General features: G+C 43.3%; 5 protein-coding genes across 5 annotated transcripts; all 5 read right to left on the bottom strand.

Annotated features, from left to right (window-relative positions):
* Positions 1-1,152: 1,152 nt before the first annotated feature.
* Positions 1,153-1,868, bottom strand: C922_04782 (hypothetical protein; the record flags this gene model as incomplete). The annotated part of the gene is made up of 2 exons (XM_008820361.1): positions 1,153-1,233; positions 1,431-1,868. 2 exons carry the CDS (start codon positions 1,866-1,868, stop codon positions 1,153-1,155), a joined length of 519 nt encoding a protein of 172 aa, XP_008818583.1.
* A 971-nt stretch (positions 1,869-2,839) lies between these two features.
* Positions 2,840-6,141, bottom strand: C922_04781 (hypothetical protein; the record flags this gene model as incomplete). Its single annotated transcript, XM_008820360.1, has 9 exons — positions 2,840-2,937; positions 3,121-3,372; positions 3,503-3,671; positions 3,867-3,933; positions 4,166-5,165; positions 5,290-5,341; positions 5,443-5,602; positions 5,911-5,966; positions 6,139-6,141. The coding sequence occupies 9 exons, from the start codon at positions 6,139-6,141 to the stop codon at positions 2,840-2,842; spliced, it is 1,857 nt and encodes a 618-aa protein (XP_008818582.1).
* Positions 6,142-8,391: 2,250 nt separating this feature from the next.
* C922_04780 (hypothetical protein) lies at positions 8,392-9,345 on the bottom strand (the record flags this gene model as incomplete). The annotated part of the gene is made up of 1 exon (XM_008820359.1): positions 8,392-9,345. One exon carries the CDS (start codon positions 9,343-9,345, stop codon positions 8,392-8,394), a length of 954 nt encoding a protein of 317 aa, XP_008818581.1.
* A 2,032-nt stretch (positions 9,346-11,377) lies between these two features.
* On the bottom strand, positions 11,378-12,856 carry C922_04779 (hypothetical protein; the record flags this gene model as incomplete). Its single annotated transcript, XM_008820358.1, has 1 exon — positions 11,378-12,856. One exon carries the CDS (start codon positions 12,854-12,856, stop codon positions 11,378-11,380), a length of 1,479 nt encoding a protein of 492 aa, XP_008818580.1.
* Positions 12,857-14,454: 1,598 nt separating this feature from the next.
* C922_04778 (hypothetical protein) lies at positions 14,455-15,561 on the bottom strand (the record flags this gene model as incomplete). The annotated part of the gene is made up of 1 exon (XM_008820357.1): positions 14,455-15,561. One exon carries the CDS (start codon positions 15,559-15,561, stop codon positions 14,455-14,457), a length of 1,107 nt encoding a protein of 368 aa, XP_008818579.1.
* Between the last annotated feature and the right edge of the window lie 1,992 nt (positions 15,562-17,553).

Below are 17,553 nucleotides of genomic sequence, written 5' to 3'. Positions count from 1 at the left end.
GACAGAAAAAAAAAAAAGAAAAAAAAATTTTTCCAAGTGATGCTTTTTTCTTGGGAAGGAGCAGGATTACAACAAGGTACTGTTACAGCCAAGTGGGCAGAGCAGTTCTAAGGTGTAACGAGGCACCAGGTTAATCACCCTGGTCAATCGCTTTCGTCACAAGAACGCCTTCTCACATAAATCCACTAGTGCGCCAAGGGGCATATATGTGTACTTCCGCAACATTCAGTAAAACGTCTAATGCGTTGTGCAGTAGGGACAAAGAAAACGGGAAGTGCAAATAAAACTAAATAAAATCAATGCAGACTGTGCCTCCTGCGTGCTCGCGCATTTTCCCATTGCTGATCTTTTCTTTTTTTTTCTTTTGTGGACTTCATAAATGAGCATTGCACCAATGGCACAGGAAGGCTACAAAAAGTTGGGGAACGCATAGAGCGATAGGGTCATGAGGTATAATTTCTGAATTCAAAAAAAAAAAAAAACTGCTGTGGGTAACACAAGCGTCTTAGCAAATTCCTCTCAATTTTCCACCCAAAGAGCAAAAGGGAATATATCTGCACAATTTAAATGCGTGCATGCGGGAATGTTGTCATCCATTTAGTTAAAAGGGGAGGAATCGGATGAGGAGGCACCGGATGGCGAGGAACCAGATGAGGAGTAACCAGATGATGAAGAACAGACGGACGAGACGGATTTCGCGCAAGAGCTCGGGTTACATGATGACCCTTTCCCCTTTGCAACTGCGGCGCATTCCCCCTGTTGCCAATTCTTCCCCGTTCTGCCACCCACCTTGCGGGTTGGTTCTCCACCATTTCCATGCGCCTACATGGCAAACTAAGGGATGGGCAACTTTAAAAAAGGTGACGTGAACACGGGTTAACATAAAAGGTAGTCTCAGCGTTACTCATACGGGCATCTACAGGAACGGCACCTCTACAAGGAAGCATCACCACCCGATCGGTTGTGCCACACAGTATGCTCAACTTTGCACACTAATTCGAACTTCTAAAAAAGGGTTTTCCTTTTAGGACCCTCACGGGGGGGTAATGCATTACAGCAAAAGGTTCCATTAAAAAAAAAAATAAAATAAAAAAAAATCACAAAGTGACAAAATGACGGCAACATAGAGAAATGCTCCTTCTTCACGCACCCCTACTCTCTGAAAAAGCTCCGAACGAAGTCGGCTTGCTCCTGCGTTCCAGCTAGCCTCTCCCTGTCTGCAATTTTCATGATCTATGAGCATGTGGGGGAGAAGAAAAAGGTACGGAAAAATACTAATGTGTGTTGCTCATAAGGCCGTCCACTTTAAAGCCATCGCTGGGGGGAAGTCTCTCTAAGGGGAAGAAGGGACGCTCACACACCCATACTGAAACTCACACCCAAGTGTGACTGATCACGTAGGATACTCGCCTCCTCTTTGCAAGGCATACCTGGACAATGTAAACAAACTGGCTGTAATCCAGCAAGGGTTGAAACAGCACCGGCGATATGATGCCTTTCCTCCTCAAGTGTAACCCCTTGGAACCCAACCCATACAAAACATGCAAATGAAATGAAAGCTTCTTGTCAACTTTCCGTTTGTATAGTTCGTCAATTATTTCTAACTTGGACCATTTGGCATGCAGCATCTTGGAGCTCAGCAGAAAGTTTAGAACGCTGTTTATTTTTGCCCTCGGGGGGGACACAGATGATGACGGCGATGGCGACGACGGCAGCGATGCTGACAACGGTGTGGGCGATCCGATGGATACCCTTTCGAATGCCTTTTTCAGAGATTCATCATTGAAGAGGGACTTCCCCTGAGCTCCGCGGAAATATCCCCCCCCGGTGGTGCCCATTCGTCTCATGACTCCGCATGCTCTCAACATTGTATATATAATAATCTTCTTTAATCAAATGGGGAGGAGAAATTCCCTTCCACTGGCATCAGTCACGGGGGGATAGAACACCAGGTGATAAATCGCTCAAAAGGGGACGAAAGAAAAACCTTACACCAACGTTACGCGCGCCTTACCATGTAGACTATACAAATGGCGGTGATCATTCATTCCATTTGGAAAAAAAAAGAAAAAAAAAAAAAAACGACACCCTTTTTGACCAAATTGCCGCTGTCCTTTGCAGCGTTTTTCCTACTTAAGCTGCGCTCCCCGCAATGGTCGAGTCCTCTTCTGCGCGGCCACTACGCCACTGTGCTGCCATGCCGCTAGACCTGGAACCTCCATTGGCTCATCCTATTTCGGAGGTATTCTCCTACGGTGAACCCAGAATTGCCCACTTTAAAAGAAGGTTTCAAAAAGGGGCTTTAAAATGAAGTCACAAAAAAGGGAGAAAGTTCAAATGAATAAAAGGTGGGACACGCAACAACATGCATATGAGCAGCGCGACACACATGCGGAGCACACAAGAGTAACACCCCTGAGAAGGGGTCCAGCGCCGTGCACTTGCGCCCGGCACATTTATACGAAGAAACCCTTAAAATTGAAAAAAAAAAAAAAAAGAACTTTAAAACTAGATCACCCTTCTGTGGAGATGCCCATAAGGGGGCGAACAAACCAACCCATTTCGATTGCGCATGTGCAGATACACATATTCATACGCATGCTGGTACAGGTGCCCTGCTTCTTCCCCACTCCGACGCCGCTATCCAAACGAAGAACCAAACACACAGAACGTTTTTTTACAAGAAAAAATAATGGGGGGTAAAAAGACAGGGTGCGCACCGCGGGCGGGGAATCTACATGCACATATTCCTACATACATGCAGACGTGGGCGGATACCCATACAAACATACATTTTGGGCGTACCTACACATAAGGGGTTCGCCTCATGACGGCCGCTTCACCCGCTCGTGATGTTCTTTATCTGCTTGATGAATTCATCCCTAGACGTGTTGCTCATGAAGGTAACAATGTACTGGTTCAGCTTCTTCTCATCACCTGCGGGAGGGGGTGCAAAGTAGAAGAAACAGAAATAAATGGAGTTCCCTCAGTTGTGCAAAAAGAAAGAAAAGAAATATATATATACGTATATATATAGCCGCGCTCACACAACCTATATGCAGTTGGGGAAGTGCACCGTTGGGGTCACCGCCCATATCAGCTAAGCCACCCAGCCCTTACATATGTCTCTCCCACTAAACAAAGCAGAGGTGCTCTTGGAGGGAATTATTTTGAAGCCCTCGAATATGTCTGTATTTAAAAAGAGTCTGCCACTCCCTTTTTGAAAACAAAGAATTCGGAACTTGTTATTCTCTACATTCTTCATGATCTGAATCTTCACTGGCAGGTATCCTGACCAGTCATATTTTTCATTCTTCTTTATGAACTTGCTTATCTTAATGCTGCTTTCGGAGTAAAGCACTTCCTCATTCTCTGCGAGGGGGGAGAGAAGCATGGAAGGAGAAAGAATACATACGTGAAGTGTCTAATACATAAATCAGTGTCACTTAATTAACCCTATATGAGCAGATACACATGTGGACACTGCTAAGAGGTGATTTACCGAAGGGATTCTCTGTCTCCGAGATCTTCACTTCCTTCTTCTCCTCCACGACGCTCTTGTTTTTGTTCAGTCGCTGCCTCAACTTCTCAATGTCGATGTTTACGCCTCCAAAAATGTTCAGCTTCCCCACGTGCTCGCTGAAGAGCTTGCTGGGAGAGTTGTAGTCATTCTGCAAAGGGGGGCAGTGGAGGGGGGGGAGGAAGCACGTGGAGGAAAAATGTGGAGGAAACATTTGGAGAAAGCAGGTGGGGAGCTCAAAAGGGGGGGAATCGTGTCCCATGACGCGAAGCAACCAAAGGGGGCTACGCTCGAGGGGGTACTCCCCCCACTCCCATACACACACGCAACTGTTTCTTTTCATTACCATGGATGCAAACAGACGATCGTTCTTCTTAATATCGCTGCATTCGCTGCCCGCACTTTCGTTGTCGCTGTGAAGAGGGGTAGATAAAAATGCTCATTGGTGATTGCACAAAAAAGCCTGGCTTCTGTGAGCATAAATGTGTATATGTAAGCATGTGCACATGGAAACACACTCATATATGAACACAGCCACACATGGACACACACTCATATATGAACACAGCAACACATGAACACCTGCAGAGTCGTTTTTTCATTTTTTTCTCTCCTCTCTATGGCAGAGGCCTCTCCCTAGCTAACCTCTTCTGATTTTTGTTCAAGCTACTCTTGTTCATTCCGTTCTCCCCTAGGTCGTCTTCATATGTTGCATTTTCTTCATTCGCGCTCCCTCTCTCTTCATCGTCACTGCCCTTCCGCGGAGTTGCATCCTCCTCATCAAACTTCTCCTTGCTCGTTTGACTCTCCTCCTCCTTTTCTGATTCTTCGTCGTCCTTTTCGTTTGTGACCACCTCGTTTCCTTTCACTTGTTCTTCTTTTTCTTCTTCTTCATCGTCGTCACCATCAGATGCGTCATCATCGGCCGCGTCACCACCATCTGCGTCATCCCCGTCGTCTCCCTCTTTGGCCCTTTCAATGGCTGCCCCTTTCAGCGATTCCCCCTCCTTATCTTTCCCCTCTTCGTCCGTTTGCTCTTCTTCTTCTCCATTCGCCTCCTCTTCGGAAGCTTCGTTCGATGCTTTGTCTGACACTTCGTCTGACGCATCGTCTGACACATCGTCTGACACATCGTCTGACACATCGTCTGACACATCGTCTGACACATCGTCTAGCGGTTTTTCTCTTGATTCTTCTTCCGCTTGTTCTTCTCCCTCCTTATCATCTTCCATCTCTTCTTCCTCCGCTTCTTTCTCTGCTTCTTCTTCTTCCTCCTCGATATCTGCCAGTTTCATGGCAAACTCCCTTAGTTCGTCATTTTTGCCCTTCTCGATATGTTTCTTCTTTTTTTTATTGCTCTTTTCTACTTTCTTCCTCTCCTTTTTAATCGTTTTTTTCGTCTCCTCAGCGAAGTTATTTCTGGCACTTTTGTCTTTCTCTTTCTTTTTGACGCTGCATTTTTGGGAATCCACTGTGCAGGGACCTTCCCCTCGAACGTCACCATCCAATAGAACATCGTTCTCCGCCTCTCCTTGTTCCATCATTACATGTTCCTCACCGTACAGATCATTTGAGAAGCTCTCACTTGCTTCTTCCTGTACTTTTTTGCAACTTTCATTTTGTCCTAACTCCACTTGGGGTTTACCTGCGGTGAGGAGAGGAAGTTCCGATATGGAATGCAAGAACAAATGACGGGCCTCCAACACCGGGGCATTTAGCCCCCACCCCCTTATGTAGACATTGTTGTTTTCCCCACCCTTGATGCTCACCTATATCATTGGCGTCATTAACTTCGGACGCATCAAAATCCGTTTTAGCAATCTGAAAAGGGTCGAGGCAAAAAAGAAATAAAATAAAAAAATAAAAATAAAATAAACATGAACATAAAAATGAACAGCACAGCACCAACAGATGAGAAAAACTATTTTTCGTTTTGCATTGGTTGGGTCCAGCGAGAGAGTGGGAAAGGTTGTCTCTTTTCCCGAGAGGCCCTGCACTTGGTCGGTAATTCTATTTTGTCCTTTTCTTTTCCTTTTTTGAGTTATAACTTTAGTGGGGGAGATGATTTTTTCGATGTTTCGCCTACGAGGGGAACGTCAGAAGGAGTGTGGAGATGGACGTTCGTTTGCACCAAAGCAGTGGGGAAGCAGAACAGCAGCAGAACAGGAGCGTAGCCTCCAGGGAGCAGAAACAGCCGCGTGAACATGCAATGAGCGCCATAGCAGTGTACATATAATGCCAAGTCCTTCGGTCACACCATGTAGAAGCATCTTCGAGAAGCAGATGGTTCAATGTGACATTCGATAAAGAGAACTTCCATCTTTGGAGGGTCTTTCCCCCTTTCCTTTTAGATCATTTTCTTTTTTTTTTCTGTTTTCTTTCTCCCCTACTTCTTCGAACTCTTCGTTTCCGAATTTCCCTCCTTCGACTCGGGTGAATTTATTTTCTGCAAAAGGAGAGGGAACACAAATTTGACTGGGTGATTGATTCTGGCATGCGCGCAAGGCTTCTGAAGTTGTTTGGACAGATGCTGTCTTCGGTTCGGATGCGCCTTTGTGCGCTTCACCAGTTAGCCACGCCGCTGCTACTCCGTTATGCCCCTTCTCCACTTCGCTTACCATCGTGCTCATGCTTGTCGGCAGGACTCGTCAGCCCCCTTTGCGGCGTTGACGTTAGATGGGTGTTTAAAAGATCGATGAGTTAGCGCCAACGCGGACTGCAAAGATGCATTCGCGGGAACGAAGCGGTTCGTTAACACGCAGGTGGACATAGGTACATCAGCAGGTCAGCCCGTCTGAAGGTAAGCCCGCCCACAGGTCAACACCCTCGTACGTATGCGCGCAAGTGTTCGCGTGTACGTCCTAGGCATGTACCACTATGGATGTCCAAATGATCTCCTCCGGGGGCGTAGGAGAAAAAAGCATCGTTTTTTCCTTTTCAATGTGGGCGGCCTTCCTCTGAGGGGAGGGTTGCTCTATCGTTTATTCTCTCTGTTGGCTAGCTCTCTTTTGCCGCCTCGTTCATATGCGTTTAAAAACGTGCTGCGCCTAAATTCTTTCAGGCATATTTATGAACAAATGGAAAGGGGGGAAAGAAGTTCTTCTCATTTGGGGATTACCCTTACCTAGATACAAACATACGTCCGTACGTGCATATTTTTCTGTATACGCCCTTGTACAGGTAATATTATATTATGCTTCATTTTTTTTTTCTTTTCCCTTTATCTTTTCAGCCCGCCCCAAAAGAGGGAAAAAAATATAATACGTACACAAATTTACATTGCAACTGGGTATTTTTCTTTTTTCTTTTTTTTTTTTTAATTTTTCTGAAGATGGAAGTCGTCATGTGGGTATAATACAGTTGTGTAGAAAAAGGGGACACTGTTTTTTTCATTTTTGTTTCGCTTCTGCTTCCCTCTTCGTTTTCGTTTTTTTCTCCGTTTTTCTTTTCGCTCCTTCTCCCTGCTTTGTTTTTCTTCCCTTCTGCTGCTTTTATTTTCAAACTCACTCCTTGCGCTGTATCGAACATTACTCAAAGGGGCGGGGGGTATCCAAGAAAGGGAATACTAAATAAACCCGTGCCATACGTATGCACCTATTGAGGAGCTCCCTCGTAGGATCGGCGTATGGACACCTACTTGAGTTGATGAATCATATACAGAGAAAAGAATTAAAAAATAAAAAAACGGGGCCGAGAGGTGCGGAACACTAATTGACTAAGACATAACAACAGGCAGTAATGCAGAAATGTCGAGAGAGAAAGAGAAAGAGAGAAAAAAGGACTGATCGAACCACATTGTGATATGATTGTTTTATGCACCCTTCCTGATTTATAACGTCCACTTTGTAAAGGCAAACAGGTTGACACAGCCTCGGGGAAACTTCCAGGCCCGCTGTCGCACCATGTGTGTCATCTGTCACTCAGTTCTTCACGTAGAAGAAAATCCTTTATTCTTGTCTGCACATGCGGACATCCCTACGAGAGTATTTGATGATGGTGTTTCTTCCCCGGGGGTCCCCCTTAAACCACTCCCAGAAGGGATAACTCCCTTTCCAGTTGGCGAACCGGTGCAATGCAGAAATGTCTCCTTCTCGAAACAAATAACAAGACAGCTGCTCAGTGCGCGTAAGAAAAAAAAAATAAGGAAAAAAAGAAAAAAAAGGACATTCGAAAAAAACACAGGTGCCTGTGCAGAAGCAAATATGCATACGGACTTACCGCGACTGCCCACATCCGCTTCTCCATTTCTCGCAAAAGTGCAATTGCCTCAGTGGCTCAGTGGCAACAAACTGGACTGGAGACACACCTAACTAAATGCGCTCTTCTTCGCACCTTGAAAAAAATTTCACACCTTTACTCTGTCTTAAATTTAAAGAAGGTCAAATGAAGGGAGGAATAGAATAAAATAAAATAGAACAGAATAAAATGGAACAAAATAAGATGGAACAAAATAAAATAGAACGAAATAAAATAGAATAGAAGACAAATAAAAAGCGGGGGAGAGAGCTGTGGGGATAAGTTCACAATAAGTGCCTTAATTAAAACGCGTAAACCGCTAGCCATATGTGAAGAGGGTGTAACATAAATGATATTCAGTCACGAATTATCAGGGACAAAAAAGTGAACCACAAACGAGGGGAATGGTGCATAAATACGGGCGGGGGGGAGGCGAAAGAAAAAAAAAATAAAATATGACAAAATAACGCAAAATAGAACAAAATGAAGTGATGTAAGGATCGTCTTCCCCTTTATAGCTTCGGTTAATAAGTCGGTTCGAGGGTGCCATCTTTTGGGAAAGAACATGTTAATTGTGAAGTGGGGTCAGCGGCTACTTCTACCCACGCACACCAGGTAACACTTCTCAAAAGCGCTCACACCTCTGCGACGCTTCTGCTGACGTGGTATATCGCAGTTCCCCTGGACTTCCCATATCGACAAGAGCAGAAGAAAAGAAATTCCTGAGGCACGTGAGCGGGGATCCACAAGTAAGACGTGGTCGAGAATTTTTTAAAATTGGGATCCTTGGGGAAGGCGGAGGATTCGGGGTAGTACTTCGCCTCGGGGAGAATATTATTTATGTTCACCTTTACAAAACGGATAGAATTCAAAGAAAAAGACACCGTCGTAAAGCAGTTGGAAGGTTCCAACCTGACGTCGTAATTTTGGAGGTCCTCCTTATTGGAATTTATGCAGTTAATCCCAACTATGTCTCCGGGATTGGCTTGAATCTCACACATCGGTTTCTCTTCATGTGACTGCGGGCTAGTTAAGAATTGATGTTCCCCTTGATTATTACCAAAGTCACACCCCTTTATGTGTTCATCCGCCGAATCTTCACCAAGAATATTGTTCGACTTTTTAATATTTATTTTTATATAAGGTGTTATTCCTTTGTACTCTTTCTTCGTGTCGCAGACGCAGACAATACTCATGTCTTCCTTCAATTTGAACGGCATAGTGTAGATGCCCAAATTGTACCTGTCGTAGAGAATCTGGTTTTCCAGTATAATCCCCGGCAGGGTTCTATATATGGGTTCTTCATTATTGCTAATTATGAGCCGGTCTTTTATCCCCTTATATCGGAAGCAGTAGCTCGAATTGTACGTGTTCATGTGTTCCCCCTCAGTATGTACAATCGGGCACAAAAGCTTGATTATTTTGTTCGGATCGTAGTCCACCACACAGGACTCCTTCGGGTAGTCATCTAAGTTACAAATGTAATAATTCCCTAATTCGATTTCTTTAAAATATAGCCCATATACTGGGGAATACACACACAGGCATATACATATACTAACCAGCAGAGAGTAAAACACTTTTCTCATCTTGAAAAAAAAAATCGAAAAAAATATAAAAAAGGAAAAAAAATAATATAACAGAATGAAGACGAAAATATTCGACACTACTGGGAGGCATGTGCTCATTTTCCCTACCGTCAGTTGTGCAGCTTTGTTAACTCGTAGCAGACACCTTTCTGTGTGCAAAAATTGGTTCTATATTTTTTGGCTGGTTCAAATGGGGGAAAACGCATCAAACGAGTCGAACGAGTCGAACATGTCAACATGTCAACGAGTGCAGCATGTCAACGTGACAAGGGCTGCTGCTGGGGAAGATCAAAAAATGTATATCCCTGCGAGTGGCTATTTCGATGGGTCAAAAAGGTAACCGCGACGTACACAAATGTGCATGTTCAATGAGGCAGGTTATTAGCCTGCTTAACGATGCCGGCATGTGGGGGCGACAATCTGGAGCCGCGGACAACTATCACGTCGGAAAATGGGCTGATACCGACTGGACACTTGTTCATTTGTTCTCTCACCCCTTTCCGCATGTACAGATTTACCCTTTCCTCGCCTTCCGCCCAACCCTCCCGCCGATGCGGAACGGTTAACCAAAAAGGCGCGCGGGAAAGAGGCACTAACATTGGCAGTCAGAAAATCAGTTAAGCTAAGCCAACTTTTCTCACAAATAAATTGGAGTAAATATTTGCACATTTTGCGCAGCTTATTCGATTTGCCCAAACCGTAAGCGCTGCAAATTTTATAAAAGTACACACATTTCAGTTAAAATCGCGTATTCAGAAGTTTCAATTTTTCTTTCCTCAATTATATTTCCAAAGGGAACCATTTGCAAGTTAAATGTTTCGTAAAACTGGACATAATTTTGCAAAGGCGCAATTTTCTCTTATTATTTTTTTAAAGCATGCAACCATGCACATGTATAGATTTAATCTCAGTTGTGTAACTAGCTCAGAGTTTGCAGATGCCTCATCATTTCAATTTATGTCTTCCCATACACGATGATTTTTCCTGATCATTCTTTAGTCCTCTCTGTTGCGTGTTTTCTTCCTGCTACGTTTTATCTGCTTAAGACAAGTACATTTTTCAAACATGATGCGGAGTGAACATACGAAAATGATTCCTCACCTTTTAGCAGTAAAATGATTGGAATATATTTCTTTGCAATTCTTTTAACACATGCCCCATTACGGTCTCTATTAAAAATTTTTCTTCTCTCTCCCCAGAATAATTTTCTCTTATTTTTGCATTTTTTCCATTTTTTTTTTTTTTTTTTTTTTGTCATTCCCAGTTAAGAAGCGCTTCTACTAAGCTCGTGCTAAATTATGAACAGTACATACATTTCTTTAAAAAAAAAAAAAAAAAACTGACCCGTTCATACATTTTATTAACATTTTTTCCCTTTGCAAATAAAAAATTTCCCATTTTGGCTAGTTTGTTAATAACTACGTTTAATCCTTCCCCGAACGGTGTTCCTGTGCTGGTTTAATTTTTCCAGGTTTCAATCAGTGGGTAAAATGAGAAACCCAAGAACAGTTTCCAAAAAGACGCCCGGAAGATGGCTTACATTATAGTCGAATGAGCATTTTGCGCACGTAGTTCCTTGGTAGAACAAAAAAGAAGCATTAATTTTATTAAAAATTTAAATATGCAGTGGAGGAAGTTATCACGTTGGTTTTTTTTTTTTTTTTTTTCTTGTTGGCACAAGTTCGTTTTGCCCCCACAAGGAAGCAGCACGGTTACTTGCAGAGGTGGGGGGGTGTATATGCCCCCGAGCGGCACATCCCGCGTTGTGTACAGATGTGCTACCTGCGCGTCGGGAAGGCAGCACCGGTGAAAGGCATGAATGAAGAGCCAAATGCGCGCACAGCAGCGCGTTAAACTGTAGAACGCGTTAAAGCGAGGAATGGAGGAAGAGAAGAAAAAGGCAGGAAAAACTAAAAGGTGTATCAGAAGGGTGGCAAAAGGGAAGAAAAATAGTGAGGCAAAACCGCCTGCAGCATCGCGCATGGAGCGTACACACACATATATATATATGTACGTGCACACGAGGTGCTCCCTACAGGGACGAATAACACGCGTAGATGAGCGCCAAAAAGGAAAGTATCAACGAATTAAAGGAGGAAAACTGGGAAGAAGAAGACAACCCAAAGAGGTTTTGCCAAAAGGTCCTCCTCTTCCGTCGTTGCGTGCCCTTACTGAATCCGTCACTCATGCCCATGTCATAAGCATCGTAATTGTTTTCGTCAAATGAGTTGTCTCCAAAATGTTCACGGCTAATGTTTTTATCACTACTATAGCTGTAAGTGCTCCTTCCGTTGGTCCATTCGCTTATACGCCATTCGCTTACAGTCGATTCTTTTCCCTCGTTTCGGTGGCGACTGTGTCTTTGATGGTCGTGTCCCCTACTGGGATGGCTCATCCCCGAGTTGTAATAAATACTATTCGTATTATTATAATGATTGTGAATATATTCCTCCCTGTCCTTTTCTTGCTTCCCATCTTTGTTGACTTCACTTTGGCTTTTCCCCTGGTTGGACTGTTCCCCCGCGTTTTTTCCTCGTCCATCCCACTCCTCACCTGAATCTTCATCGAAATTTCCTCCTTGGATAATTCGATCGATCCCATTGTTGAAGTCAAATAGCAAATTATTTATAGTCTTCAAATAAATGAACATGGATCCCACATGTTCCCCCCGTTTGCAGTAGCAGCTGATTTTCCCTGTCAGGGTCATGTCTTGGGGTAGGATCATATAAGACATGTAGGAATGCATTTGGGATAATTTCACATCTGCTGTTGAATCTGGAATGACTCTCGATTTCGGGATCAAATTGTTCGTAGACAAAATGATATCATTTCCATAGTGAACACTATGGAAGCAGTTGTTGGGCACTAGTTCTAAGTTTTCATTGTACGAATCGTTACTCTCCTTCTTGTAACAATTAATTCCGATTACATCCCCTGGGTAAGCATGAATCACACAAGCAGCATTTTTATTCAAGTTAATGTTATTTGTTAAGTCTCTTCTTGATAAGATATTATAGCCAAAATCACAACCTTTTATTTTTTTCTTCGTTTTTTTAAACACCAATTTCATCACATGTTTAATTTTTTCTTGCATCCCTCCGTAACATAAGCAACTCAGATCTATGTCTTTGTTCGAATAGGGGGTGCTAAAAAATAGGAAGTACCCTTGAAAAGTGGAGTCGTTAGTACCCATTAAATTTTGAAACAATTCGTAGGTAACACTATCTGCGGAGGATTCACTGGGATCACTTTGATTTATGAAGGTCTTATGGGCACACATTGCTGGGATTATACTTGATTTGTAATCATTATATTCACTTGAGTTGCAGATAAATATAAATGCCTTCCCGAACTCATTCTCCATGACACACTCTTGGGCATCGTCTGTCTTCGTATCTATTTCGCACAACTTCAGGTGTCCGATGCTGATCAAGTCGTTTATCTTCTTGCACACAGCTGCCCATTTAGCGATGAAGCAGGCCGCTAAGCAGCCCAGCAGAATCAGCCTCATGCCTTGCCCGGTTTGAGGCGACGCGGTGAGGCCTAGTTGGTAGGGAAACCCTCCTTGACACGGCAAACCAAGGGGGGGAATCTCAAAAATGGGAAAAAAAGAGGAGGCAAAAAGGGGGAAGCAAAAAAATGGGACAAAAAACTACTGCGCAGTAAATCGGGTAAGTAGGACAAGTCTGTCGTAAAAAAAAAGGTGGGTTATTTCACAAAAGGCTGCTCCAAGTTTGCCAGAAAAGAGGACGACGTGGAAAACTCCTGAGCCAAGCCTGTCACAAAAGCGGCACCACGTGACAAACGGCTGCGCCGAGTCTGCATGGTTCCTTCCTTAATTCTGTGGGTGACTCACAAAAACCAAGTCATCCAAATGTTTCAATCATAAGGGCAATCAACTTCGAAAAAAAAAGAATCCCTGTCTCGAAGTACAAATGTCCACCGCTCGTGTTTTCATTCCAGAACGCAATAAAATCTGCGATCGAAAATGATGACAATGTGTGCACATGCAGCGAATTTTGCACATCTGCCGAAGGCATTGTTGTTGACAAAATTTGAGAAACTCATCTGATAACGCAACTGACCTTTGGAGAGGGGAAAAGGAGAGCGCGTGCCGCGTCAGGAGACGAAAAGCACATATAGAGTTTTTCTTCTTTTCTTTTTTCTTTTTTGCTTCGAATGAAGTCTCTATACAATTGCAGTATGTTTTGGTTAATGATGAGAGGGGGCTGTCTTTTCACTGCATTGGGGACCATTTTGTTGTCCATTCTCTTGCCCACTTTTTTGACCCCTTGCATGCAGCAAATAAAATTTCCACCCCAAAAAAAAAAGCAGAAATGAGAAGGGCGAAAGGAAAGAGCAGATGTTGCCCCCCTCTGGCAGGAAATTTAAGTGAAAATTTTTTCTTTATTTTTTTTTTTCTCCCTTCTGCTAAATTTCCGTCCAACATGAGGTTAAACGAATTAATCCCCTTTTTGCCTACTGTACAGAGGTACCTGCATGATGGCTACATCATTCCCCACTTCTTTTGCCCATTTCAGAGTGAGTGAAATACAAAAAGAGATGGGGCAACCTGCCCGGTTGAACATGGCGAATGGGAAATCCCTTCACTCTTTGTCCCAACACAAAGGAAAGGAAAGGAAAAACAAATTTATGCGTACCAGATGTGCAAGTCAGCCTGCTGGGAGAGGCAACTTGGCTTCTCTCCACCTCCTTGCACTGCAATGTCGCGGAACAGTCAGCGAAGATAGCAGCAACTAGCGAAGACACCAACAACTGCACCGTTGGGAAGTTCAAATGGTTGCAAAATTGGGTAATGAGAAAATGCAAGTGAAAGCCAGCCTCCAAAAAAGGCAATACACTTAAAGTGACTCGATAAAATGACAAATTTGAGATCATAAAAAGGGACGAAGTGGTACATTTTCTGCTCCCTACTCCATGGATGGCGCGAACGTGGCAAAGGATCGGATGCGGATGGATAAGGAAGTTCTTCGCGATTGGGTGTACTCGGTTCGATTCATCATTTCTCCGGGTCTTAACTTTGACACCTTACTGATTCTTAACTTCCCCATTTCAGTGCTTCTTAACTTCACCACTTCACCCCCACACCTAAAACAAACAGAGGAGCAACACGGTCGAGAGCCCAATCAGCACGGAAGAGGACATGGCGTCCTTCTCATCCTCCCGCGGTGCCAAATTGTTTCTGTTCTCGCCGTTCTCCGCCTCGCTTTCATTTATGCTGTTCCTCCACGGGTTTTTATTTTCGGCATCAGCTTCCTCCTTGACGGGGTGAAGCTTATCCGTTTTTATAAAATTCAACCAGAGGGTTCCTATGTAGGAGATGTCCAGCACATTGTCTGTAATGGAGCAGCTGCATTTCACCTTTAGGGCCTCGTTTATTTGAGGGGGAGCCACAAGGTAAGACAAAAATCTGGGCCTCATAGAATCATGGACGTACGTGCTTAGTCTGGGTATAACCTTAGCTCCACTAAGTACCCCAGAAATTTGCACCTTCTGATTATTCTCATTTGAAACTTCGTTAAAGCAAAGGGAAGGATTAACAATGACGTTGCTGTACCTGTTGTGAGCTTGGCACCTAAAGGAGACAACATCATTCGTATGGACATCCACAGTGCACACTTTTTTATACTTTATATTGACATTTTTTTCTATGGAATGTTCCTTTTGCTCTCCTTTCTCATCCGCATAGTAAAAATTACAACCCTTAACATTTTTTTTATCGTTTTTGGCTATTTGGAGGTTTAACATGTAAGCCTTGTTCTTGGACCTGTCAATGCAATTACAAGAGAGGGACAATCCAGTGGTCATGGTGTGAGGCACGTAGAAATAATGCGTATTGTCCTTATCATTTGTCTGTATAATTAAATTTTGGACATACTCTTCCAATCTTTTTATTACATTTCTGTTGGAGGCATCATTTGATTTCATTTTATCAAAACAGGTGTTGCTGTTATCTATTTCATGTCCGTTCAGGCGTACAACTTCTCCGTTATTATTTTGTTCTGAGTATATAGGACAGTACACTTTTATTTCCTTCCCAAATTCAGCTGTTACATTACATTCCTTGTCTTGGTTAAACTCAGACACACACAAAGTCACCTCCTTCTTGTTCTGGGAACATAAAACGTCTCTTTTCACTTCGAATGGGAAAGACAAAATGGCGAAGAGGACTCTTACCCGTAGTGAACTAGCCATTTTTTTGTTGTTCTGCAGCTAATCGGGTGTAAAAAAAAAAAGAAAAAAAAAAAAAATAAAAAAAGATGAACTAGCTAAATTATCCTCCCTCTTAGCGCATCTCTACTTTCACCAGAATGTTTCCTTTTCTTTCATGCAGACTTGTTGCATCCGGCAGATGACTCTTCCAAGGGAAACACCTGTTCATAGCTGCGTATGTACGTTCGCTACGTGTGCACTTTTGCCTCTTATACATGTCCGCACAACGCAGAAGACGCCACGGGGGAGAGAAGGGGCTTAAACAGAAAAGAGAAAAAAAAGAAAAATCACAGAAAATATCATAAAAAAAAGATAATAAAATATAAGTATGCATGAGAAAAGACGAGAAACAACGGGGACGGATCAAAAAACGCGCGAATGAAATTTCCTTTTAAATTTTTTGCAATATGCCAAGAAGACGAAAAACAACCTCTGAAGTTCTCTGCATGCATCTGGTGAAACTGCTCCTTTTTTTTCCGCCCCTGGGAGCCTTCTTGTAAGACAGAACTTTGAAGGAATACTCTCCAAACGTAGTTGCGAATATGAATAAACGCGCATGCTGATATTGACAAGTACAATCTGAGCATATTTTCATTTTTTTACTCAAACTGACAGGGGAGAGAAAATTGCCGAATGGACCCATCACAACAGACCTTTCCTATGTTGCCAAACGCTGCATCAGGGGTGTCACCAAGTGACCCTTAGCGAAGCCCTTTTCTGCATCCACCCATGCATGCATGTGACAGATGGAATTTTTAACGCTCCGTACTTAGCACCTCTAAGCGATATGCTAATTTGGAGCGATCCTGACTGGAAATTTCCCCAGGGAAGGACCCAAACGGGCGAACCCTCTACACAGTTAAGGGAGAAGGAACTCATTCTAAGGAGAACCCAAGGGGGAAGAATCCCCTTAAGGGGACTCCCCCTCCCAATTATGGCAAACAACACAGGGGCAAGATCTCACAAATGGAATTTGCCCAACGCAAAAAAGAGAATTATCTCATGGGGATGTAGTAGTAACATTTCAAAACGATCTTTCCAATGAGGAGAAGTTACACTATTTTTCACTACCCGTTTTGTCGTTCCATTGGAAGAGGGGTACACTTACCTACACCCATTTGCGCAGTTTGTGCTTCCCACGGCGGAAAAGATGAGCAAAAAGGAACATGCGTCTGCGCGTACATAGTACGTACGTATGTACATTTCACTTACGTATGCCCAAACAATGCTCAAAAATGCGTCACGCAGAAATTGTTGCAACAGGCGGGGATTCAATTCTACTTCTTCATCGTTGTAATCGCATCATCGCGATTAGGAGGTGGACTCTACGAAGGTGCACGGCATGCGCTTGCACACTTGCCCATTAAAGCTGAATATACACCTGAGTATACAACGTATACACATTTACATGAATTCTTTTTTTTTTTTCGTATGACGCGTTGTATTCTCTTCTACCAAATTGTTTCCTTCGTTCCTGTGGAGTGAAGCATTATATTTGGGACCACCCCCGAACATGCACCAAAGAAAGGTTGATATTAAAATAAAAAAAAAAAAAAAACACAAAATAGGGAAATTCATGTGTATTTCACCATCGTAGATTGAGTCTCCATCTGTGGAATACTCATCTTGTAAAAGCGATCCGAAAGCACACATGAGCGTTGGCACATCTTCAGGTGGGTGTTTTACCTCCCCATGCGTGTGTCACAAATTTCGGAGGTGACTCGGGGATTCGAGGCTCATAGCAACGGATGAAAACGCATGACATCGAATGACAACGAATGACAATACTTGAAAGCTCATGACCATGCATGCCATCTCCCCCGATTGGCCATACCAATTTTGAAGAAACAAATCGGAGGTCATAAATCCAATTAAATGAGCCTTCCGCGATGTGGTCATATTTGCCAATCATCTTTAACTGCAATTCCTGCAAACGAAAATGTGCAAGGGGAGAACCTTAAAAGAACCCATAGC

Source organism: Plasmodium inui (assembly GCF_000524495.1).
Source record: "Plasmodium inui San Antonio 1 unplaced genomic scaffold supercont1.29, whole genome shotgun sequence".
Classification (NCBI taxonomy): Eukaryota; Apicomplexa; class Aconoidasida; order Haemosporida; family Plasmodiidae; genus Plasmodium; species Plasmodium inui.
The sequence above is the reverse complement of the archived record's forward strand: the minus strand, read 5'-3'. Positions and strand labels throughout refer to the sequence as shown.